Raw genomic sequence first — 26690 nt, forward strand, 5'->3', positions numbered from 1 at the left:
CATCTATCACATCATTTAGTTTACAAAATATGGTCTAAAAAAATGGAACAAATGACCTAGTTAAAGATTTAATTTTTTCTTAGTTAGCAGTTTTTTGTTAGTTCATCGATCATAATCGATGGCTCTTGTGAGAGCAGCTCAAGGAACGTCCTCTGATTTCGACACTCGTTAGTGATTAGTTTACCCCCTTGCATCAGAGAGCATGGAAGTCGTTGTGAGTGCAGTTGAGCAAAACAAGACTGCAAAACAATTGAAATAGTCCTTAGCCTGTGAGGACTTGTTCGGCGATTTCTTGAGACTTCGAACTGCTCGGATAAGCCTGAATGAGGTTTAGGTGGTGATGATGGAATGCGAGATTCGTATTTAGCAGATGATGTTCTGTTCGTCTAGGTAGTTGTCACCACGGACTTAGCTTCATCACATTTGGTGAAGTAGTCGATCGCTATGATCACCATGCCTCTGTCCCAGTAGCAAGCGACATTGGTCCCACTAGGTTGATCTTGTCCTCAAGTTAGTTATTTGTGGGAAAAAAAAAAAAAAAAAAAGAGAGAGAGTTTATAGCTTCATTCCGCAACAAAAGCTTATCGGAATTTGGTGTACAATAGGGTATTTATAGGGAAAATGCGGTAGGAAAAAATTATCCCAAAAATATTTTTATTAAATAATATCTTGGAATTGTCTTATAGAATACTTGATTGGATTTATTGTAATTTTGACTTGATTGAGCTGCATTCGATAGAGAAAGCTTTAAAGATATGATTTTGTTATTAATCATATCTTTAATATCTTTGACTTATTTTACTATCATGGGCATGAGAGCTTGAAGAAGTCGCAATAACCAGCTTAGGTCTTCTTGATGGTTGAACTGCATGTATAACAGAGTTGAACCTCGTGCCATTTGATGAGGGCATTCTAGTCTCTTATGAGTAAAAGTTTACTTGTTAGCTCCAAAGTTTTCTTTGTTATTTTTTGCTCCACAACTGTATTTGATCTGTTTTTCTTAATATAAATAAATCAGTTCTAATTTACATTTTTTTTAGTAAGCAGTGGATGAAAAACAACCCAAATAATTAAGTTGTATTGGGTCTGTCTTTTGCTTTTTTGGTCAAAGATAATTAAGTTGTATTGGGTCTGTCTTAAATTATACAAAAAGATAAAATCATTTCCAAAGAAAATGTCAAATCTTAAGTAGAATGCTATGTAATCAAATTTAAAGGTAGAAAAGCTTTAAGACGCGTTTTCATTTGCTTGACTAAAAGGAGCCAATTAATAATAATTGCTTTGACTAAAACGACCCAACTAATTTTGCTTTGACTAAAACGAGTCAATTACAAAAAGATGAGATGCGTTTTCATTTGCAATTTTTCCAGGAAGTAGTTAGGAATGAGCCAACCAATTAGAGCCTTAAATATTTCCCTGGCAAAGACACAGCATTTATTTTGTTTGTTCATCGATCGTAAACTATGGCGCTTGTGAGAGCAGCTCAAGCAACATCCTCTGATTCCAACACTCATTGGGGTTACCGTTACGATTTTTTCTTGAGTTTCAGAGGCGAAGACACTCGCAGGACTTTTACCGACCACCTCTACACAGCGTTGAACAACGCAGGATTTCTCACCTTCCGAGATGACGACGAACTTGAGAGAGGAGAAGATATCAAGCCAGGACTACAGAAAGCAATCCGGCAATCACGAATGTCTGTTGTCGTGTTTTCGAAAGATTACGCATCATCCAGATGGTGCCTTGATGAGCTTGTCATGATCCTTGAACGCAAGAGGACTACCTCGGACCATGTAGTATTACCAGTCTTCTACGATGTCGATCCATCCCATGCGAGGAAGCAGACGGGAAGCATCGGAAAAGCATTTGCAAGACACGAGAAAACTCAGTCGCCGAATAAGGTGCGGGGATGGAGGGAGGCACTTGCACAGCTTGCTGATCTAGCAGGGATGGTCTTATCAAATCAAGCTGATGGGTAACTTTCATTTGCTCTCTTTTATCTTTCTAGTGTCAATATTGGAAGGTTAATTTATTTTGCCTTCTTTTTTCACATGAACAATTTGTTCTTATCTCTGTAAACCCATGTGTTCTACAGGCCTCGAGTTCGAATCCCCTCTCAGTTTAAAATAGTTTGGTTATCTAGACTTGACCTCTGTGTATACAATAATTCTTTTACCAAAAGTGCATATAATAACTTTCATAATTTCGTTTTCCCTTGTTTCATGTTGTCAACAAAGTTTCATTTTTATTTTTAACTAATTAAGATATGCTGTCAAAATAATGTGTAAGTTTAGCATCCTTCCAGTTGTTACCTTTGTAACTTTCTTGGGTACACAACATGTTTGATTTATATTTCATTTTTTTTGCAAATTCGTAGGTACGAGTCAAAGTTTATCACAAAAATTATTAAGGTGATTGGTGACAAGCTAATTCACACACCCTTGGGTGTTGAATCCAACTTGATTGGAATCCAATCTCGAGTCAAACACATCAATTTATGGTTACAAGATGGATCAACTGATGTTGGTATAGTTGCTGTGCATGGGATGTCTGGAATAGGGAAGACAACAATTGCTAAATATGTTTACAATTCAAATTTTACAAGTTTTGAAGGGAGCAGCTTTGTTGAAAATATCAGAGAAACGGCAAGTCAACCGAACGGGTTAGTTCAAATGCAAATGCAACTTCTTTATGATATTTTGAAGGGGAAGGAGGAGAAAGTGCATAACGTCAGTGAAGGAATAAGTAAGATTGTAAGAGCCATAAGCTCTAGAAGAGTTCTTCTTGTTCTTGATGATGTAGACCATATGGACCAATTAGATGCAGTACTACGGATGAAAGATCGGTTTTATCCCGGAAGTAAAATAATCATAACAACAAGGCGTGAAAGGTTGCTAAGGGCATTTCAAGTTACTAAGCTCCACGGAGTTGAAATTTTGGATTACGATGAATCGTTGGAGCTCTTAAGCTGGCATGCGTTTGGCCAGGACCATCCCCCTGAAGGTTACATGGAATATTCAAAAAAGCTAGTGCAACATACTGGAGGACTTCCATTAGCTCTTCAAGTTTTGGGGTCTTCTCTGTTAGGTGAAAGTAAGTGTGTGTGGGAAAGTGCATTGGTGAAGCTAAAAGTTATTCCTAATGGCGAAATCATGAATAAACTAAGAATAAGCTATGACAGTTTACAAGATGACCATGATCGGAAATTATTCCTCCACATTGCTTGTTTCCTAATAGGAAGGGACAAAAACTACATTGTTAGAATACTAGATGGATGTGATTTCTATACAACTGTTGGCATTCAAAATCTCATTGATAGATGCTTGGTGAAAATTGATAAAGACAAGAAGGTGATCTGATTCGTGATATGGGAAGAGAAATAGTTCGCCTAGAATCAGAAGAGCCTGAGAAACGTAGTAGACTATGGCGTCGTAAGGATTCCTTCCAAGTACTGAGGAAAAAAACTGTAAGTTTACATGCCTTTTAGATATATATATATATATATATATATATATATATATATATATATATATATATATGTTTTTCTCTTCTTGTGAAAATTATCCATATTAATGTTGTTCCCTTTTTTTCTTTAGGGTACACAAACAATCGAAGGTCTTGTCCTGGACATGCATTCGCATCCTGCAAACAGTCCAATAAACACAAATGAGACAGTCTTTGAAACCAATGCATTTGAAAGGATGCACAAATTACAACTACTCTATCTTAGATGTGTACGGCTAGAGGGATGTTACGCAAATTTCCCTACAGGATTAAGATGGTTGTGTTGGCCTGAATTTCCTTTGGATTCTATACCCATTGATTTTTCCTTGGAGTCCCTAATTGTTCTTGAAATGCAATATAGTAGCTTGACACAAGTCTACAAAGGAACAAAAGTATGTTGCTCTACGCATCTCAATTCATTTTCCTTCTTTTGCTTTTTTAAGTTTTGATTCGTTGACTAATTGCATATGTTAGAATTAACTCCCACAAATATTATTTCTCTTTTTTTTCTTTATTTTAATTTTTTTTCCTGCAGTTTCTTCCTTCATTGAAGATCCTTGATGTGAGCCATTCTCATGGCCTTAGACAAACCATGGACTTCTCATACTGCCCCAATCTAGAGGAATTGATTCTTGTAGATTGCGAAAGCCTGCTTGATGTTCATGAATCCATTGGAAACCTAGAGAGACTTGTGTACTTGAATATGGAGAATTGCAAGAATCTTAGGATGCTTCCGAACATGTGCATGCTAAAATCACTTGAAACACTCAATTTATCTGGTTGCTCAAATCTTGATGAGATGATGAAGAAGATGGAATCTGTGAAAGTTCTTGAAACAGATGGTATTCTAAGTGAATTACGGCCTAGTACAACTTATTTGCCATGTTCTTTAGTAGAGTTAAACCTTAGTAGGTGCAACCTTTCTGATGATGCCTTTGCTATGGATTTAAGTAATCTATCCTCGTTGCGATTTCTATATTTAGGTGGTAATCCAATTTCTAGCCTACCTGTTTTCATCAAAGGTTTGAGGAGGCTCCATGGGCTCTCTTTATCGAGATGTAAGAGGCTCGAATCACTTGTGGGGTTGCCGAAAATTGGATACGTTAATGTACGTGGTTGCATATTATTAAAAACTATAACATATCAAGCCAATGAGTTGAGAGCATTGACCTATGTGGGTGAGAACAACAATGTAATTGAGTGGGAGTACTATCACAAGTTAGAACCTATTGGCAGAGTTGATGTGGAAATGATGAAACTTTTCAGCTTGCACAACTTGGAAATGAGGAAAAGTTTCGGCTTGCAAAATTTTGAAGATGTTGATTGGATTTGGAGTCCCGTTCAGGTGCTTCTCTCTCTCTCTCTCTCTCTCTCTCTCTCTCATCGGAAAGAGTTGCCTAATATAGTCGTTTCCGTGCCATGTACACAGGGACTGCATCAACATGGTATATACAGCACATTTTTTGCTGGGAATGAGGTTCCTGGCCGGTTCAGCTATAAAAGTACCAAGTCCTCAATTTCTTTTATTGTGCCTTTTCTTGCAAGTCACAAAATTCAAGGCTTGAACATCTTTGCTACCTATGCTGCAATCGAGAGGGATTGGGCTTACGTTTATTCGTTTCGTTCACCATTGATGAGTATTGAAGTGAGTAACAAGAGTAAGGGTCTGAAGTGGATCTATGGCCCAACAATCAACCGTGGTCGAGGAAATAGAGGAGAAGATGTGACATGGTTGAGCCATTGGAAAATGGACAATCAAACAATAATATTAGAATGTGGAGATGAAGTGGTTGTTTGTGTAATGACGACGAGACCTGATAAGTTAATTCGGGTAAAGGAGTTCGGGGTTGAGGTTGTGCAAGAGCACCAAGACAAGATGAGTACCCAACACAACACCACTCCAGATCCTAACGATCCATATGTCATCGGTGGAGATTTGTCACCGCTGGAGCATATATCAGGACAATATATCTTTTGCTGGTTCAGTGAAGCAGAAATGAAAAATACTGATTTTTGTAGGCCGAAATGGTTGAATACCCTCATCATGGACTCAGGTAAATTACGCTCCATTAAAGCACTTAGGGGTCGGCCCGTATTCATTTCATTTAAGTTTTCTCAAAATTTTCTGTTATTTGTATGTTTTTCAGACAAAGAAGAAGAGCAACAGAAGGATCTTGATCACAAAATTGCAGTAGCGAGGGCTAGAGGCAACAACTGCCATCTGGGAGGATGGAGGGGGCTAGTCACCGCTGCCGTCTTCTTTCTCACGATAACTCTGATCGTTCGGCCCCCCATCTCTCAGAAAAAGAAGCGACAGTAGTAAAAAAGCCCTCCATGAGTTTTTAATTTTTACTAGACCTTGTCTTCAAGATGTTTTCTGCTTTCAAACACAAGACTTTGAGTTCATAACTAAGCCGTGTTAACCGCTTGGGATATGAAAGACCATTGCTATTAGATATCAAGTTCAAATGTCTGCAGCATCATCAAATATTGTGTACATTATGGCAACACTGGCACCTTTGACATAGGTATCTTTAGCAACACTGGCACGAATCTATTCTTTGAATTTGGGGGAAAAGGTTTTGGCACGGGGGAAATCTTTAAGATGTTGCAAATGACAATTGCAGAAATACAATTCCAGAAACAATCAAAATTTCAGAAATCCCAAATTTTCACAAACCTAAAAATCAACCACAGAAGAAGATAATTCGAGTCCTAGAAATCAAACCCTAGAAATTGTCAGCGGCGGCGCCCTAACGACGCCTCTCAATGAGCGTGGCGTCTCGTCGTAAGAATTCCAGGCGAGGATCTGCGACGGTGAAACCGAGACCGAGAGACTTGGTCCAATTTAGACTTGAGAGGGAGAGAGAGAGAGAGAGAGAATCAAAGTGTATGACTGGTGTGGGTGGTAGATTTGCGAGTCAGGCAAGGATTTGGATGGAGTGGTACTCCTGGGAGGACTGAGGAGGAGGCTAGTCGAGAGAGAGAGATTTGGGTTTGGGCGGAGAAGAGCGAAGAAAAGTGGAGAGAGAAACAGAATGAAGACAAGTGACACAAGAGAGTTTTAATTATAAATGAATGATTGGGATTAAATCTCAACCAAATCTAACGGCCTATAATAATTAGAATTGTATATTTAATAATATAATTTGATTATAAATTATTATAATCTAATTTTCGGTTCGGGACGGGATTACCGAAAGAAAACATAAAGTTTTTGGAATCGGGTACCGAACCTTTCGAATCGTTTTCGGTATGGTTTTGAGATTTGTTCGGTTCGGTTTGGAAATTTGGGGATTTTATTCCACCCAATACCACCGGACTGTATAAAGTGGCGTGGCATCTCAAGGGTCTTTCTTATTAGCATTTCTCATTTGAGTGCATTCCGCGTTGCAAAATGGGGTTCAGATGTCTTGAGTTTTAGGGGTTCGTGAATAAAAGTGAGTATTCCATCGGGCCTGGTGGCAGCGGAAGAGAAAAACGAGAAGGAAGAAGTATCCGATCCGAGCATGGAAGAATTTGACAAGAAGGTATCAATCACAGACCCAATGGAAGAAGAAAGCGTGGCATCTAAAACAAAAACCGTCGGTTTGCTCCGCGAGTTCCTCGGAATTCAGCAGCGGAGGGCGGAGGCCTACGCCAAGCTGAAGCGAGGGTTTGGGGAGTATATGGAGTCGTCGCCGCCGTCGTCGGGAGTAGATGCGGAGTTGGCGTACCAGCAAGTTTGCAGTGAGGTGACGCTCGAATTCAACGAGTGCTCGAAGCAAGTTCTTCGGATCGAATCGCTGTTCCTCAACGATCCCGATTTCTCCCGGATTGATTTAGCCCATCTCCTCAGAGCTGTTCAGACCCACGAGAAGCAGAAACTGAATTTGGTAAATTAACTCATCAAATCCTTCCAATTTTGTTTAATTTAATTTAATTTTCTGTTTAATTCATATTATCATGTGTAATTGCCACTCAAATAATTTGGCAAGGCTTTGCTTTGTTGGTAGCAAGTTAATTAGATGCTTATAGCCTTATAGAACAACTAGATAAAGAACCCCATGATCCACGTAAAGGGCGCGCAGAACGATTACTCAAGGTCTTGTGTGCGAATTCCCCTCCTCTAATATTTCTTGTATGGATATAAATGAAGAAAAAGGAACAATCTTGGGTGCACTTCTGCTACTGTGAGCAATGTGTGTCCTTATATTGTTTGTTGCAAGATTTGGCTCCATTGTTTTCTGACATGAAGTATACTGGTTGTTTGTTTGTTTGTTTTAAAGACGGTGACAATTCAGGTGTTGAAGAGGGCTGGTAGACCCTCAGAGCGTCTGGTGAGTCATGAAAATTGCAGATTTAACAGACCAATGGAGCATGAGTGCGTCCATCTCCACGAGATAACAGAAGCTGCCGGAACTGAAGAGGCAGAAGCGAATGCCCAGTATGATAATGATCTCAAGGAGGCCATTAGAGGGGTGCAGGATGCTGTAACCGCTATAAATGAGCATTTGGAAGAAGTCAGATACGAAATTGCTGCCCTTGAAACCGAGTAGTAAACTCACATGTTTCATCACGTAGGTATACTTTTCTCGGTACTGACAACTATAGTCTGAAACTCTGAAATTAACTAGACATACACTTGGTGCATATAAAATATGATCTAGGAATTGTGGAGGTTAATCTATTATTTGAAAACTTTGTAAAGTAATGATGAATGAGGATAGATTGACGCTTTCTCGATTGTTTTAATAACAGTATGGATGTCTGTGCTCAGTGAAATGTATATAGTTCCTTGTGTGCAGCACATACGAAGATGAAGCTACAGACTGTTTAATTTTCCGAGTGCCAAACATGAATGTTCTGAATCTATTATTTCATCTGTTCTTCCAAATGTTGCAGGTAATGGGAAGAAACGTAGCAAGTACTTATGTTCCAAGAATAGAGCTATCATAGCACGAAAGACCAACGTACTTTGCAATTGCATATTTGCAAAACACCACTTTTCTATCGGGAAACAGTGGAAGAGTGGATGTTGGTGATACCATTGATATTTTGTGTTCAACTTATAAACAATCTAATTTCTCCTTTACTTGGTTCATTGCTTAGCTAGCCTCTTTCTTCACATTATTTATAGACCTATTTGTCGATTTGTCTGCTAAACTTGTATAGAGCTGCCAATTTCCTCTATGAACTTTAATTTTAGCCGATTAATCTCCTGAACTTTTATAAATAGCCAATTTCCTCTTAGACGTTAGATTGTGAAATTGTTTTATCCAAATTTCCATCCATCCTGCGTACAACAAATGATAATTGTATGAGGGTAAAAAGGTAATTTTGTTTTGGCAAATTGGGCGCAATGCCAAAACTTGCAGCTGCTAATTGGAACTCCATGACTAATTCAAACAGAAAGTATACAGTCAACTAGCAAAAAGGAAAAAGAACAAAAAAAAAAATATACTGACCGCATTAAGGATAAATTATTTTATTACCCTTACATATTTGCCATGTGACAAAAAAAATGGAAAATTAGATGAAAAATTTTAAAACCGATGTCAGGAGAAATTGATTAATTATAAAAAGTTTAGGGAAAAATTAGCATCTCCTTACAAGTTAATGTGACTAGGACTCTGGATGTTTTGTATAAATAGCATGGCCTAAATTATCAGTTGATAACATCAGATAGTTGTATGTTATACATTACTCTCTTCTTGTTTTAACAAATTGTTTTGTTCAAATAATGACGTGCACATTTTTTTAGGCAAAATTTCCATCAAAATAGGGCAACTGTTGGGTCGTGTTAGATTCGCTCAAAATTCAATCTGATCATGGATCATGTTTCAGCAGGTTGGCTGAAGATTTTGGTTTCCGATCTCCAAATCTGACAAAGGTTGTATTTTGTGTATTCAATCTTTGTGTGGCAATATAAAAAGAGAAATGATTCTCACTCTTTTTAGTCTCAACCTTCAATAAACATTACCATGTAGAGAAAAATTCACATATATTAAAACACTATTCGACGGAAACATCATAATGACAGTGAATCCGTTCCAAGTAAGTCACTCTCCAATTTTAGAGTCATATGATGTATTTCTCAAGGTGGGTTTGGTTTCCTTAACCTCATGTATTTGTTAACCATTTTACCCTCGGGTAATATTGTCATTTACCACTCGGGGAAATTTTGATATCTGAAAATAGTAAAAAGGGTAGGTTAAGCAAGGACACCCTTACCAAATGACCGATATACATTACCACCGTGGAGAAACTTTAGGGTTTAGCGCTACTAACGGTCACCCTTCTCAGTAGAATCCGGTCACCAAATTTGTGGCTTAGCTTACCTGTACATACATATTAGCGCCACAACACCGGCCAACACAAGACGATTGATTAGCGCCACAAAACCGGCCAGAACAGAACGATTGATTAGCGCCCCAACACCGGCCAAAACAAAAACAAGGGTTGGCGCTACAAGTTGATCCTCCTATTGCTAAGAGCTATTCACTTGTTAAGATTAACAGTTAGCCATGTACGGCAGCTTCAACTTCTACCTCCTCAGGCTCCTCGTCCGTAGCTGAGATTAACGAAGCGGACTGAATCTTTCCAGCATGATCTAGCCGCATCAAAATAACTCCCCTGAAAACATGTATATCGATATGAAATATGTAATACTGGCACGACTCAACCACGGCCACAATAAGAGAGAATAAGGATTTGACTTTTTAACACCAAATATGCAAATCCTATTCTTCCATCGTATTTAAATTTAAATTTCCGAATATAAGGAAATAAAATACCAAAATTGAAGTTTACCTTGCATAGCGGGACTGTATTGAAATATCCCGCACCTTAATTCTGTTGACTGTGCCACTTTGGCTTACAAGAACCACTTGTTCATCGCTTTCTCCATCTTCTGTTAATTTACATCAAGTTAAAACGGCTCCAGAGAACACTCGTAGCCATCAGAGTATAGACTAAAATGTAATTTACAAACATCACCTGCCACAGAGAACCCGACCACAAAAACTGCTGCCAAGCGATCCTCTAAGGCAAACTATTAAAGAGCAGGGAAAAAGGTATGAGCCCAAAAGCTGAAGACGAAGAACAGATCACAAAGCTTTCAACAAAGAATTTTATATGATCATATGCATACCTTGTACCCTATCAGACCAACCCTATTCAACCGGGAGGAGTGAAATCTGCTTAAGGGAACACGCTTTCCATATCCACTCTCAGACACAAATAACAACCACGGGCCCTTCAGACTTCTAGTACTGTAGAAAAATAAACACAAAACATAAGATCAAAAATAAACACAAAACATAAGATTAACATATCAGATAATTCTGGTTACACTGCTCTGGAGAATTATTGATTCCAATAACTAGGGTCAACTCACCATTAGGTCATGGTAATTATATCATTGGTTACAGCTTTAACCCATGCTATTTTTAACCTCCCTCCAGCCATTTGTTTGCTGAATTTAAACTATTGGTTCTCGGTAATTAGCCCACTAGTAGGTCTATAGTACAAATGACCTACTCGTGTCGAATGACTCTACCTCCGATTGTTTGTTAATCAACCCCTACCCTAAATTTGGTTTATTTTATTTCTTAATCTAACTTGCCTTCAATCCCACCATCACTTCCACTTTCTAACTACAGATTGCCCAAAACTGTCAACATTCTCTCCCTTTTCTTGATTAAATGAGAAGCCACTCAGATTGGGTGGAACCCAAACATCCAGGAAAATTTTATTACTAGGTTTTGGTCGGTCAAGCTAACCCCCCTAAAGTCAAGTATCACGCTGATCAACAATTAGTTAATAACAAGCTAGAAACAACTCAATTGTATTTCTAAAGAAAATTACGCGTCTTGGGGAGCTTCAGACACCCTCTCCAAGTCTTTCCACATAGCTGCTGGTATAATGTCCACGCTAGCCATCTTATCCCCCTCTCTAAGTCTCATGGCCACAGCACCCCTAGTGTTTCTCCCTTGTGCTCGAATCTGGTACAGAACATGAAAAGATGCAAAATGGTAAGTAAAAGTATCCTTCAGGGATTTTTACATCAATAAAAGGTCGTACCCAGTGCACAGGGCTCCCGCTTTACGCAGGGTCTGGGAGAGGTGAATGTCGGCTAGCCTTACCCCCATTTTATGGAGAGGCTGCTCCCAAGTCTCAATGTTAGATAAATTTTGAGATAATTTTTCTGTTGAATGACCACGGATTGGAGCACAGATAGTACTAGCCATGTACTAGTCACATTAGACAAGATGATAAATTCCCCAGATAAAAACTCTTACAACTTCCCTAACCTATATTTGAACTAAGCAACAGTAACGGCACAGCCCTTGGCATCACTTGTCATCCGGTATAACGAAAAAATGATAAAAAGCTATCCATGAAGGCTATCTAAAAAATTAAAACACTGATAAGACAACCGAACTCCAAATTCAACTGCTATAAACTATAAAGCTCCAAATTCAACTGTTATATACTATAAAGCGCCTTGACATAACAGAAGCATGACTTAGATCAAAGGTAATCATGATCCAGATGCATCTAGAATTAATCATAGGGACATTGGTTTACTTGCATCTCTTGAAAGTAGCATAAGCATGACTCACATGAAAACAGCTTTTAAACAGAGATTTTTACTAGGATCTCAGAAGTAGCATCAGTATGACCCGCATAAGTCTTCTAGAAACTATTTACAACATGCTATCATTGAAATCATTTAGGTACTTCTTTTTTGGTCAAGAATTTTATTTTATTACTTTCAAAATATATACAATTTTGTTAAGCACATAAACTTTCCAAATTGCACTCCACTTCTGCGGTCTTTTGTATCAATGCTTTCTGTACATACAAACAAACTACAGGAATTGATTTAACGATATTAATATGTGAACAAGAAAACAAAATCAATCATAGGTAACTTTTTTTCAGAACTCTATTGGAATTGCATGTATATCCTCATATTTCCTTCCTGTAACTTTCTTTCTATATGATTATATGATATGATGAATCTTACTTAACATTACCCTATCATATCCTTACTTAACATTACCCTATCATATCATATCCAAACTTATTTTAAAGTAGTGTAAATTAACCATATTGTTTGTACGCTTACACCACCTTATACAAAGCAGTTTTGCATAAAAAAATAAAATAAAAATTAGCAGTTTTGCAAGCTCCGATTCTTGCTGTTGCAATGTGGCAAATCATGTTTCAGGCAAACACTGATCAGAAATAAGTTCTGGACTTAAATAATAAAATGATCTTCTTTCAATGGTCATGAATAACTACAGTGCCTCCTCAGAGAGGAGAAAGAAAATAGTTGTAGTAGTGCTAGTAATAACAAAAATAGTATTAATAGTGTTAGTAGTAGTTGTAAAAGTTAAAAAATGTCATAGAGGTTTGAACTGCAAATGAATGTATGAACGAGAAGGAAATTGCTGTATACTTACAATACCAGAGGAACTTAAGATGACCATTCCATTCTGAGACGCCATTGCTACAAGGTCATCATTTGTACAGCAACGAACCCATTTTAGTTCATCACCAGGAACCTGTCACATAAATGATGAGCTGTGAGCCAAAAGAAAATTTTATGGATGACCAGTAATCAAGACTAAATCGGAGAAAGAGGACGAACCAATTGGATTGCTATGATTCCTGTTGACCTGATTGACGAAAAAGAGCTCAAAGAGACCTTCTTTATGTAACCATTTACTGTAAGCATAAGTAGAAATTGATCTTCAGCAAATTCACTCACAGGAATAACAGAAGTAATCCTTTCGCCATCCGACAGTGCTAAGATCTGGCTCCAGTGTAAAAACAATGACAATCATAAGTAACTTTCAATAGAATGTCAAGAAAAGGGTGACTGATTAGTAAAAGCCAAGGAGAAAGGGTAAATTACCTGAACCAATGGCGTCCCTGCAGCTGTGCGGGTGCATTCAGGAATTTTATACGCACGACCAGAGTAAACTGTTCCTCTATCACTGCAAAACAACTTTTGTAAGTCATCCATCACCAAAATCAACTACATGGGATGCAAGGAAGTTAGAAGTAAAATCTAGATAAAATCAAACAAACAAATTTGAAATGTATCACAATTCTAATTCTGGAACCAGATGGAAATGTCCACTCATAGTAAAGGTAAAACAGAAGATTCCTTGTTAACTTTCAATGGGCAGGCCATAGAGCATGACTCCAAGAACTAGGTTTGCAGTCTTTTAGGATTAGGAGCTCCCAAATCAAATGCAACAATCTATAAAGAAAAGATTTCAGCCAAGTGACACCCTTACATGCACCAGTATAAGCAATTAACATTACAGAATATCAAATCTACATTTATTGATTGTCCATTGATGATTTATCAATATGTTTTCAACAACTTGATATTTTCTGGGGTTCCGCATAAAGTAGGCTATAATTATTAAATGCATACATAACAAGTTGGAAGCCTGTGAAAATCATTACTGTTTTTATCATCCAACATCCTATGCGACGACAGTGAACAAGTAGATGCACAGGGGCACATCATGATGCCCCTGATATAACCATACAAGGAACTAATCCATACACCAAACCAGATGGGGAACTAACACAAATATAGAGTATTGCGATATGAAGTGCAAGACAATAAAAACTTGGTTAGAGGGAAATAATAAGGAGACCAGACATGCCAAAAATAGGTTATTAAACGGGACAGAACCCAAGCTAAAGACAAATGCATGTCTCAAAATCTGGATTCAATCAGCTTTCTCAGTTCTCGCCTTCTAGGTTAACTGAAATGATGTAGGTTGTGATTAATAACCTGTTACATGATTCACATGTTTTATGCAACGTATTGTGTGGGCTGTGAGCCAGTGGTTAACTGATACTTCGTACCACATGTTGATGAATAATTCATGGGATGAGATCAGTATGCAGTTTAAGCATGTTTCACATGCATAGTACCTAAGTTCCTATGCGGTGGCAGTGAAGAAAATTCATGCGCATGAAGAAAATTCCACTTGGTGGCAGTGAAGAAAATTCCAGTTGGAACAACAAAGATTATAGGGTCTTATAGTGTCTCATCATGTTGAATGATGTGAACTTACCATTGTGATAAGTAACATTGGTAATGATACAAGTATTGGATCTAGTCAATGTTTTAAAAAACTAGTATTGAGAGTAGCCAAGGCCCTTTTTGGGCAGGGCTATCAAGAAAACACCTCTGCCAAGCAGGAGTGGGCTATATGCTCGTCTAGGCGTTGTCGAGGTGCCACCTGAGCGTTTGATTCTTTTTAAAAACAAACACTGCCCAAACCCAAAACAACGTCGTTTTGGGCAGGGTTCTTATAAAGCTCAAACTCATCTCTCTCAGTCTCTCTCTCACGCCTCGAGGATATTGCCTAGGTGAGGCTATCCATCAAACGCCTTGGCTTTGCCTTCGCCTTTTAAAACATTGGATCTAGTTCTCCTTCTCCAAATACCACTTTATAGCAAAGGAAGTATTATTTTTTCAACATCAGCACAAAAAGCGCAAGAGTGCACCACATTACGATACTAAGTACCACTTTATAAGTCCTCGAGTACATACACAGAGTTCCAAATGTTAATTCTTCAAATCATTAGACCAAGTTAGGGAGAGAAGTACCTGAAGTATAGAACATGATCATGTGCGCGACAAACAATAAAGTCTGACATTGCATCGTTTACCCTCAATTTCCCAACAGATTTACCAATGGTTCCTCTATTTTGAAGATTGAAAGTGTTAGGTTTCATCCGCTTAACATAGCCCTTTTCACTGAAGGCCTGAAAATTATATGCAAAGAAAATTTGAAGAAAGAAACAAGAAGTACAAATGGTTTATTTAATTTTATATTTTCTTTGGAAAAACGGCCAAAATGTAATTCCATGAAAAAGATGATATTAGCATTTACCAAAAGCATTTCTTCATTAGGAATAACATCTATGTCATCAACGTGGCCACCATCACTGTCCTCCAGCACTGAACGCCTCGGACTGGAAAACTTGCTTTTTAACTCGTTTGCTTCTTGTTCAATCAACTAATTAAAAGAAAAAAAGAAAAATGCATTGTAATTCAATCTGAACCCTAAATATCTCATAAATGTTTCCCTTAGTACAGAATGTTTCATAATAATGGGACAAATAAAATATCTTCCCTATAAACTAGGATAGCTTAAGATCACTTAAAACCATTTCTAAACAAGGGTAGAGAAAATAATAATATCTAGAAGTGAAAAAGATACAAAGAGAGCCTATGCACCAATGATTATACAGAAGAAAACAGTTCATCGTACATATTATATGATTGTCTATAATACATGAATTTATTTCGTAGAGCTAAAAAACGTGCAAAAGGTGTGAACACTTCAATAAAAAAGTATACATGTAATACTTATTAACCATAACACCAAATCCAAGATGAGTCCAACTGGGCTATAACCTTACCCTAATTAGGCAGAGGTAGAGCTAGCAAATAAGAGGAAAATCAATACAATCCCCGTACTATATAACTGGAAAATGCACTAGCACCTTTGCAATACACGCAACCAATTGGAATTAGATTTTTACCTGTAACATGGATTTCTTGCTTGACAATAGTTCTTCTAATTTTGAAATTTGCTCCTTTAACGATTCACTTTCATTTACAAATTTTTTCCTCTGCACAATATGAAGAACAGGATACGAAATTAAGGAGCAATGCCTCTCATTAAGCAACGAAACAATGCAATTGAATGGCAAGACTATTATGCACCTCAAGCTGGGTAATTCTTCTTAGACTAATATCTAATATGGCCTCAGCTTGTTTCTCAGAAAGACTGAACTCTGTAAAAGAGAATACGAGAGAATATTAGTGCTTTGGCCCACACCTACTGCTGAATAACAGCCATCACAATTAAGTAAATGATATGAAAACAAACTGAAAAAAATTTCACCGTTGGTGACAATAAGGAAACTCAGGAACCAGCTAAGGTGTAAGGTGAGATATATTGCAGCTAGACATATATATGGCTTCACAAATTATTATGCACTTTTAAAATTAGCACATCCAACCCAAAATCAATTGGCAATGGATTGTGACCCAGGATTTTGTGGCTTCAGCTTGGGAAGCAGATTTTACACAGTTGATCAAGCTAAGATATCCATTTGATAAAAAAATAAAATAACATATCAGGTTATGGACTGAATATAAAGTTCGCATTCCAGAGATGATAGAACTCCAAATGTCAAAGAAACTAAATTCCAAATCCAGGACATCAAGGAAATGTGAAATAATTGAAAAACATGATTAGATTAACTGTTACTGAATTGGAATTCTAGCCTATTTCATAAAAAGTCTCGCTAAGTGAGGCACTAATGAAACCTTACCCCTAAAAACCAAATTTGACAAAAATAAAAGCTCACTGAATGGTTCTGACTGATTAAACCATCAGTGTCCGTAACTTTTGTTGCACTAAACCCCAAATAAGTGCCAAAAAATTATGTTAGCAAAGGGAAGTCTCAAAACCGAATCAAGAGAACATAAACAGCACAAAAAATTATATATCCAGAAAAACGGAAGTTTAATGACAATGATGGAATACCATGTCTCAGTTCTTTTCAAGCATAACTTATCTACTTAAGTTGAAGATAAGAAAAAACCCAAAAACATAGAGGAGCTTACCGGTCCTTAAACCAGCTGATGCAACTGCATTGCTTGAAGCTTCCCTTAGTATACGAATTACTGAATCCAAATTATCAAGGCCCACAACAATGCCCTATTTCAACAAAAACATACATATGAACGATGAGTATGCAGTGTAGTATGGATATATCAAATTGGAGACACGATAACACAGCAGTGCATAAACACAAGCTAGAATAATATGAAATGCAGTGGGAAAAAGAATGAAGTCTTCTCCAAGTTCTCACCTGTGGTTTAGAGAACAGATCCAACCACATACATGGATGTCCACAAATCTCTATATTATAATTATGACAACTTAAGAATATAATTCATTAGAATTAGGAAAATGACTAGCATACCTCAACAATATGTCTTCTGTCCTGTGCTTGTGAAAGTTTGAACTTAGCACGTCTCTCGACAACAGAGCATCTGAAGTCTAAGAATGCCTGTCAACATTTAATAAACAAAGTAATATTGATCACAGCCTCAACATTCAAGAAATTGAGAACCTTGTATCAAGGCAACTACCAATAATTTAATGCTAGAATATGATAATCTCTGTAAGACAATGATTGAAAATAAATTAATCATCAATACTTAGGAGTGATGAGCCAAATTAGGAGTGATGAACCAAATATCAACCATTAGTTGCATGCTTTAGAACCAAAAAGAATAAAATTAAAACAGTAACAAGATAGGTTTGAGTTAAGAAAAATTTATCCAAGAAGTTAAATAAAATCCCTGCAAAATTATCTATCAAATCAGAAATCTAAATTTCTCAATGACTGCTGTGGTGACTAGACTTATAATAGGGGCAGGGGAACTAAATGGCAAATAACACTTAAACCAGGAGCCTCAAGAATCTGAACTACCTAACCGTCCAAGTGAAATATTTCTGAATTTTGAAGAAGTTTGCCCTTAATGTAAGTATAGTTTGTCGAAACCAGCCCACCCTACTATGTATTGAAGTCAACTACACTTTAGAAAGAGTTTACTTCCCTACTATGTATGAAGTCCACTACACTTTAGAAAGAATTTACTTATGAGGAATAGGAATTTGAATCACTTTGATTCTTGAGTTACCTGCGTTTACCTAAATATGGATAAGGGAATCATTTCACTCCTTAATTTTCCCGTGTTTATTTACATGTAAGGAATCAGAAAAGTGCAAGTTTTTCCTTAAAATTCATAATCAAATACCTAAAAATAAGGAATTAAATCAACTAGGAAGGGCTAGTTGATTTGATTCTCTTTCCTTACTTCTTCTATTTTTATGCTCTCCTATTCATTCATTTTTCAATTTCCGTTAAGTAAACATGCCCTCAGTGTAAACCCATAAAACCGAAATAAATTCAACTATAAAGCATCAACTAATGAACCAACACCAGCCCAATTAGCACTAAGACATGAATTCTTAAGGGGGAAAAGGAATCCAGCAAAAAAAAAAATTAAAAAGAATTTACCCACAATAAACCAAAACAACAGTCAAGTTTTTGAAGAGAAATTTTGAAGAAAACTTTTGCTTAAGCATTCTATTTCCTATGATAATAATATATGCATGAGTGAAAAGATAGAACAGGTGTTGGGCATCCATACTATAGAGATCAAACATAGGTACCTGCAGCAATTCCTTTAGACCCATCTGCTTAGGTTGCCCATTATGAATACTGTGAATAGTAAAAAATACTAAATGAAAATCCAAGTATTGTGATGAATCACGTGAGCAGGAAAAATTCAATGCAATTTTCAGAAAGAGGAAACCAAAGTTCAGGAACACCAGAATCATTTCGAAGGAACAAATTCAGCCCATGGGATTCTTTATTAAATATATTGTGTGACATTGCAATAAAGGTTACATTCGACATTTCACCACTTTGGTTCTAAACAACTTCCCAATGATACATGTATATATGATGTCAATTCCAAAGATAGACCACGACATAAAAATCGAAAATATTGACAGTATTTCACTGATATTTCTGGTTTACAATGAAGAACTAATGGCAGTTTTCAGCCATCTGATGCAAGCATGGTCAACAAGTATTCCACAACTTCACAGAATTAATTACCTTGTATTTGTCCGATTGTATCTACCATTACTTTATACAGCGTTTCATACGGAAACCAAACTTAATAACCTAAACTCATTACTTCTCATTGAACCTTTCTCACTTTGCAATAAGACATATGTATGTTTAGTTGGTTGTTGCATTTATCACCCCATCCTTGTGGACATTACAATGGCTTTCATCAAATTTGCCTTCAAGATATCCCAAGTCCCAACAACGTTGAAATAAATACAATGAGAACCCATAAGGCTCTGAGCCTTGAAAATCATGGCTCTGTGTTTAATTTGATCAGACAGCCTTGTAAACCACTACCAACAATTGAGATATTTGTTTTACTAGCTTTAACTGAAATAACATAATCCAACAACTATAGACCAACTTCATTTTCGTTACGAAATTAGTATACAAGTAGGAGTTCCAACCATATATCTTGGTTCCTTGAAGTCATAACATTTGAGAAATAATATTCACTTTCAAGGCAAAATATCAAGTTTCAATTTTAGCTCAAAAAGCCGGCTAGAGCTGTATAGGGAAAAAAAATGTATACACCAGTCAAGAACCAAGAACCAGAAATCTCAACTCTCAACCTATATTCATGGTTATTGAGAAAGATATCACTCACCCCACCATGTTACAACTAAAACTGCATTGAAGAGATGTGAGGCGATAGAGATTATTTAGAACAATTGATGGGTCAGATCCTCGCTTAAGCTGAAAAGAGGATGGAAACAGATCACAATCAATTGCAGAATAATTTTTTAGTATTTGACAAGAACTGCAGACCATTTTACAAACTAAATTTCCCATAGTATGTGAGTTCTTCAGCATGTTTGTATTTAAAAGCTACAAGCTACACAGAGCAGCATACGGCATAAAACAAATTTCATACCTCAATGACCACACGCATTCCAGAACGATCACTTTCATCCCTAATATCACTTATGCCTTCCAAAATCTGAAGGGAGAAAAAATAAAAAATAATTAAAGAAAAGGGAAACATGAAAGGAACAAAAAAGCGATGACAATTAACAACAGTGTATGATCTTATTACTTTAAGTGAAGAATGCACTTTTTAATGATCGTTTGCTTCTTGCAAGAATGTCACCTTATTTTCCACAAGTTCAGCTATCTTCTCCACAAGAGCTGCTTTGTTGGTTTGGTAAGGGATCTAATTTATTCGCAGAGCAGAAAATCCATAAAATAAGTAACTCTTTGATAAAACTAAGGATATGCATATTTAATGCAAACTATACAATACGACCAAGATAGTTACCTCTTTTATGATAATTGCATTTCTCTTTGTTTTAGAATCAAGCAATTCAACATCAGTTTTCCCTCTTACAACAATACGTCCTTTTCCAGTTCGATATGCATCCAAGATTCTTGAAGAAATGAGCATATATTAAAAAATTAATGAATGCATAAGGAAGCAGTCGGCTAAGAAAAAGGGATAATTATATCACCATGGCATTCCTATATTTCTCTCATAAACTTATTTGATATCTTCAATCATAGTAGGTACACTATTCTTCTCTATGTTGTTCAGACAAATGTAATAAAACTGTCAACTACAAACATAGTAATATAGCCCCATGAAAATAGCAGCAAGTGTGTAATATAAGGCATATCTGTTATCACCACTTCCCATCACCACATTGAATTTTACCGCATCCCTGTAGAAACAAACTATTCAAGCGAAAACGTTGAAAATGATAAAACCTAGTAAAAACCAAGGAAAGAGCTATTAAAAGGAGGATGCTATCCATATCTCATCTGTGCATATTAGAATAGACCATGTTTCTAATTGCAAACTATAACTAGCTCCCACTTACCCAAGGTTGCCCATAATCAGTCCTCCAGTTGGAAAATCTGGTCCTGGCATGTATTCTAGTAATTCTTGCAACTACCACAGGGAAAACAAAACGTCAAAAATTCAAAAGGCAAAATGAAAGGGAAAATAAAGAAACCACAAAAAGAAAAGAGAAATAGAATAAAAGTTCTTTTTAGTTCAATCGAGGGTTCAGAATATGCCCAATGAAGCCTCTTACTTCTATGAAGAAAAGTGATAGGAAAGGTAGTCATACTTAAACGTTAAATCGTATGGCACAATAAGTGAGATGCTTTAATATCAAAGTTTCAAATCATCCTAAAGGATGGCTCAACTTCAAGAGCAATCCGAAAGATATCAAAACCCATTGTAGCCCATAGTTATATTTGTAATTGCTGCATTTCTACAAATCAATAGATGTAGTTTTGAATGGAAAATGTGTTAAAAGTTTGTTTGACAGAACAAGGGTTCTAGCACAGATATAGGATGAAAGTATATCCTCAACGGTGTCAGTGGAATAAGAGCTGCCACTGTGTGAGAAAAAGATAGAAACAACAATGCGGCTGGAGATAAAAGAAGAGGAGGTCGAGCTCTGTTACATTCAGTTGGGTTTCGTTAACTGACTAAATTTAATTGTTTACAATGAAAGTTTTTTCCCCAACAATACGTTGTGATAGTCATTTGAAGGATACAACACATATTTACAAGTATTATCAACATGCACTATTAACCAATTGAAAATTTAAAGTACAACAGAACTTCTACTTTTCAAAAGAATAACTGTAATATACCTAAACATATATGAAAAAATAAAATAAAAAATAAAAAATAAAAAAATAACCCTTTAACCACGTACCGTAGCTTCTGGATTGTGAATTAACACGCTAAGAACATCTACCAATTCCCCAAGATTATGCGGAGGAATGTTGGTTGCCATGCCAACCTGAAAATATATATACCCATATGTGTGAATAATATATATATATATAATATATACACACACACAATCACTGAAGAAGAACAAGAACAAAACAGAGGCAGCAGCTTTTGATTATGAAGGACAATGAAATCTTAAAAAAATTACCGCAATCCCAGAAGCACCATTCAGTAATAAAGTTGGAAGTCGAGCAGGTAAAACTGATGGCTCTTTTTGTGAATTATCAAAATTTGGAGTAAAATCAACCTGTACCACATTAATCACATTGTGCACACAAACATATTAATGATGCAAGTATATTAGCTGTATGACTAGATAATGAATGGATCTTACCGTATTTTGATCTAAATCTGCCAACAGCATTGCTTCTGTCAGTGCCTGCAAAAATAAAGCATATGAAAGAAAAAGGGGACTTAGTGAACAAGTAATGCACCGTAAATATCAGCATGCCTACTACAATATCATGTCATAACTTTACTTTAATAGTTATCAAAAACAGATTTTTTTAGGGCCTTAATAACAACTTTTAATAAAGATTATTACTGATGGCGGAAACTATTCATGATGACACATTTACTTGGGCAACCAGCTATGTGGCACAGAGAGGTGGTCATGGAAAAAGCAAAAACGAAAAAAAAAAAATGCTTTTGAATAATGGTTCACAAACTGCTTGAATACGTATCCGGACTCCAGCACAATGCAACATGTTCACACTCTGCCACTATCCAATGGACAAAGTTAACACTCTGGATCAAGATCTTTTAACTTTTAAAACACTAAAAAATTATCACAGAATCATTATAATTGACATGCATATCAGAGGGGGAGGGGGAGGGGAAGGACACAGAGAGAGAGAGAGAGAGAGAGAGAGGTTGACTGATTGCTGGAGTAAACATGTATGATAAGGATCTTAATATTTATTCCGATATCCTAAATATAAGAATAGCATGTCAGGACCAATATGGTGTTCAAGGTAACTACAACATATGAACATACTTCCAATCTGCATTCTGTGTAACGCATAGCGGCTGCAGGATCAGCATCAATAGAACCAAAATTCCCATGCCCTTGGATTAGTGGGAATCGTAAGGAGAAATCCTGGAAATATTATTAAAGAAATCAGAACACTTGAATTAACTAATTAAAATTCGATAACATCAGAATTCAGCAAAGAAAAAGAAAACCAAAGAGCAAATTCAGCAGAATCCAGAAGCTGGAATTACGGGAAACGAGGTTTCCTTAAGTAATGGCATTTTGCTGTAATGACATTAAGGGGACATTCCCAAGTGTACTAGGATACAGAAATTAATATACATAAAGAGAGAAAATCAAAAGAAGCAGCAAAGGATGGTGTAGCCTTTCTTGTACATTCAAAGAGTTACCAATGATGTTGAGCTTCTGTTCTCCAGATTGATTACTCTACCGTCAAAAGCTCTTTTTCTTTCCAGCCATAAATACCAAAGACACGCAAGTTTGTTGGTAAGGAAAAACTTTTTCATAAAAAATCCACCAAGGGCAGAAAGAAAAATAACCCACAGAGCTACATCTATATGAAGAAACTAAGATTGAACAAGGCACTGCACCCTTCCAATTTAGTGTAAATGGTCAAGAGGGAAGAAAACTCTTTTAAAATTTTAAAAAACAAAATAATGTCTACTGGACAGATAATCCACCAAAACAACACGTCAACAGAACCTGAACGTCAAAGGAAACAGTACACTTTCTCTCATAATTTTTTTTGAGAAGAAACAATTTTATTAAAGAATAGTGAAAAACATAGAAGTGGATAAGAAGTCCACCAACAAATTAGAAAGGAAAATCCCAATAGGATTTGGCTACAGTAGCCAATTCTAGACTTAGCTCACTTAACTGCTGCTAACAAATCCCACAGTATTTGAGATAGAGAGCAATTATTAAACTCTTTAGTAACCGAAGCCCAAAAAGATGCCCAATATTTTACTCTCCCCCAAAGTACTTCTGCCCCCACTCCAGTATAGTCTTCAAAAATCCTTCTGTTGCGTTCCAGCCATATATTCCAAAAAATTGCCGATACCAGGCAACCCCACAAAGCTTTGGATTTTTTCCCTTTTCCAAGTGCCTTAAAATTGGTGCTTAGTAGCTCAAAACACCCTTTAGGAATGACCCAACTTACTTTAACCTCCTGAAACAGTTTCCACCATAGTTGGATCGAGTAGGAGCAATGAAGAAAGATGTGATTTACACTCTCCTCCTTAGCTTTACATAAACTACACCAATGTGGGGATAAACACATCAGAGGGTTTCTCCTTTGAATTTTGTCGCAAGTGTTGAGACTCCCAGTGGCCACAAGCCATACAAGTATTTTAACCTTCGGAGGAGCTTTTGATTTCCAAATCTGAGATTAGGGTGGATAATAGTGCACAATCCCATTGTTGCTCAGTAATGAACGATAGGATTTGCATGTGAACAAACCTGAAGCTTCTAGGTTCCACCTTCTGTTATCCATTTTTGATGGAGACAAGCGAACCACTTCCACTTTCTGTAATAAGCTGGCCGCCTCTTCTATCTCCATCTCATTCAGATTTCTCCTAAAATCAAAGTTCCAACTCAAGGAACTTGACGAAGCTTCCACAAAGCTAGAAATGTTATGATTATGCTTCCTCGATAATAAGAATAATCTGGGGAATTGCTCCTTCAGCGGTCCTCCTGCTAACCACCCATCCTCCCAAAACCTCACCCTCTCTCCATTGCCCACCTCAAACTTGCAGCATCCAAGAAACTGATGAGCACCACTCGAAATGTCTTTCCATGGGCTACGACTTGAAACCCTCCTTGGAGGAAGTGCATTCCATCCATTCACTTGTAGCCCATACTTGCTTCTTATCACCTTGTGCCATAGGGAATGAGACTCCCTTGGGAATCTCCACAACCACTTAGCCAATAGTGCTTCGTTCTGATTCCTCAAATTCCCCACCCCTAGACCTCCTTCCTCCTTGTTTTTAGTAACTAACTCCCATTTGACCAAATGGGATTTCTTACCTTCCTCCACGCCTTCCCAGAGAAACCCTTTCATTAATTTTTCTAGACGTCTTCTTACCCCGCCAGGAATTTTGAACAATGACATATAGTAAATCGGCAAACTTCCCAAGACTGATTGACACTTTCTCTCATAATCAGATCCCCAAAACTACAAATTGCAAGCCTGCTTTCCATGCAATTACATAATAAAATGGCATAGAACAAAACTCAATGACACAGAAGCCAAAAGTGAGGACCAAAATCTGACTTTTTCCCCATAGCACCTCCATCCCCACTTCACTATAATTCTCCAAATCATCTTTTCCCCAAATGTTGAGCAAAGTGGTTTCTCAACAACTATTGTGATTACACTTTTAAATAAACTTACAATGTCATCCAGAAAGACATCTTAAAAAAAAAAACATGACAGGCACACGAAGACCCAAATGAAGAAAGAACCCATTCGAACGCTTCAGAATAGTTCTACAGAAACTAACTCCTAAAGTTGAGAAAATCAAAATTTGTAATAAATGAGAAAAATGAAACACTACAAGGCTCAAGGAGGCTACCAAAAAAGAAAAAAAGAGAGAGAGTACATAAGTTGCGGTATTTTGTACATCTACAACTAACATTTCCACTTTAACTTTAGAAATGTATTCACTTGTTGGTTAATAGGAAATGCTATAGTTACCTGAGCCATTCGCACCAAGGAATCATACACGGCAGTGTCTCCATGGGGATGGAATTTTCCTAGAACCTGCATTAAAGCGTGATGATACATGTTAAGTGTAAATGTAATGATACTGGGGCTTCAAATAAAAGAAACAAAAAGTGTCGTAGTATTATTAACCTCTCCAACAACTCTAGCACATTTCTTGAACGGTTTCCGCGATACAATCCCCAATTCGTGCATTGCATACCTGTGCTTAGAGAGAAATGTAGAATATGAGGCATCAATCTGAGTCTCTGACTAATAATTCGTGCATTGCATTCCTACAGCTTCTCTCAGCAACCAAACAATGTATAATCAAACATCACTTACAAAATCCGGCGGTGCACGGGCTTCAAACCGTCACGAACATCGGGCAGGGCGCGGCCGAGCAGGACAGACATAGCGTATGCCATGTAGGCTTCAGTGGCCTCCTTGTGGAGCTCAACGCGGACAATTCTTTCGCTATTCTCGCTTGTGTCCTTGACCAGCACACTCCCGTTCCCATCTTGCGCCTCACCGGGGTCCTCCTTTTGGGGTTCGTCAAGGAGCCTCGCTTTAATTGGGCGGACGCGGGTCCTGGTGCGGGAGGATGATGCTGAAAGGAAGCGGAGCTCCGAGAGGTTGTGGCGGAGACCGGAGAGTCGGGTCGGGTTGAGCGGGGCGGCGAGGCGGTAGCGGAGGATGGAGGAAGACAAGCGGAGACTGGAAGCTAGGGCCATGGTAGGAGGGTGGAGGGAGACTGAGGGTTTCATAGAGATAGGGCAGAAAGCGCCATTTGGGGTTTTGGAGTTTTAAGATTGGAAACTAAAACCCTGGCTTTGCGAATTGCTTTGGAATTTCGAGGGTGGTTGCGCGCCAAGATGGATGGGGTTTCGACTGGGAAGCACTCACGTGACATTCTGGCCGGAAAAGTTTTAGGTTAATACATAGCATTCCTTTACTCAATGTTTACTTGTTACTATAACCGTCGATTT

At 37.3% G+C, this 26690-nt stretch overlaps 3 protein-coding genes and 1 pseudogene across 3 annotated transcripts in view; 3 read left to right on the forward strand and 1 right to left on the reverse strand.

The window, feature by feature from the left end:
• Positions 1-8262, forward strand: part of LOC126582897 (uncharacterized) — a 30768-nt gene extending 22506 nt beyond the window's left edge. Inside the window, exon 3 of the mRNA XM_050247130.1 lies at positions 8043-8262. Within this exon, the coding sequence (XP_050103087.1) occupies positions 8043-8067 (25 nt within the window). The 3' untranslated portion in view covers positions 8068-8262. The remainder of the gene's footprint in view (positions 1-8042) is intronic.
• On the forward strand, positions 1364-5992 carry LOC126582927 (disease resistance protein RUN1-like; annotated as a pseudogene).
• LOC126582886 (uncharacterized) lies at positions 6884-8649 on the forward strand. Its single transcript, XM_050247125.1, has 3 exons — positions 6884-7379; positions 7773-8063; positions 8389-8649. Exons 1-2 carry the CDS (start codon positions 7014-7016, stop codon positions 8040-8042), a joined length of 636 nt encoding a protein of 211 aa, XP_050103082.1. The 5' UTR covers positions 6884-7013; the 3' UTR covers positions 8043-8063; positions 8389-8649.
• An 821-nt stretch (positions 8650-9470) lies between these two features.
• On the reverse strand, positions 9471-26636 carry LOC126582807 (DNA gyrase subunit A, chloroplastic/mitochondrial-like). Its single transcript, XM_050247015.1, has 27 exons — positions 26047-26636; positions 25855-25924; positions 25696-25761; positions 23004-23105; positions 22341-22385; positions 22155-22253; positions 21927-22013; positions 21075-21145; positions 20516-20624; positions 20348-20410; positions 20132-20197; positions 19865-19953; positions 18792-18840; positions 17533-17619; positions 17171-17264; positions 16262-16332; positions 16078-16167; positions 15423-15548; positions 15137-15294; positions 13412-13493; positions 13145-13309; positions 12957-13058; positions 11353-11489; positions 10637-10757; positions 10483-10537; positions 10297-10396; positions 9471-10119 (listed from the first exon to the last, which is right to left on the reverse strand). The coding sequence occupies exons 1-27, from the start codon at positions 26466-26468 to the stop codon at positions 10005-10007; spliced, it is 2841 nt and encodes a 946-aa protein (XP_050102972.1). The 5' UTR covers positions 26469-26636; the 3' UTR covers positions 9471-10004.
• Between the last annotated feature and the right edge of the window lie 54 nt (positions 26637-26690).

The sequence above is a fragment of the Malus sylvestris genome, chromosome 2, assembly GCF_916048215.2.
Source record: "Malus sylvestris chromosome 2, drMalSylv7.2, whole genome shotgun sequence".
In the NCBI taxonomy this organism is placed as follows: Eukaryota; Viridiplantae; Streptophyta; class Magnoliopsida; order Rosales; family Rosaceae; genus Malus; species Malus sylvestris.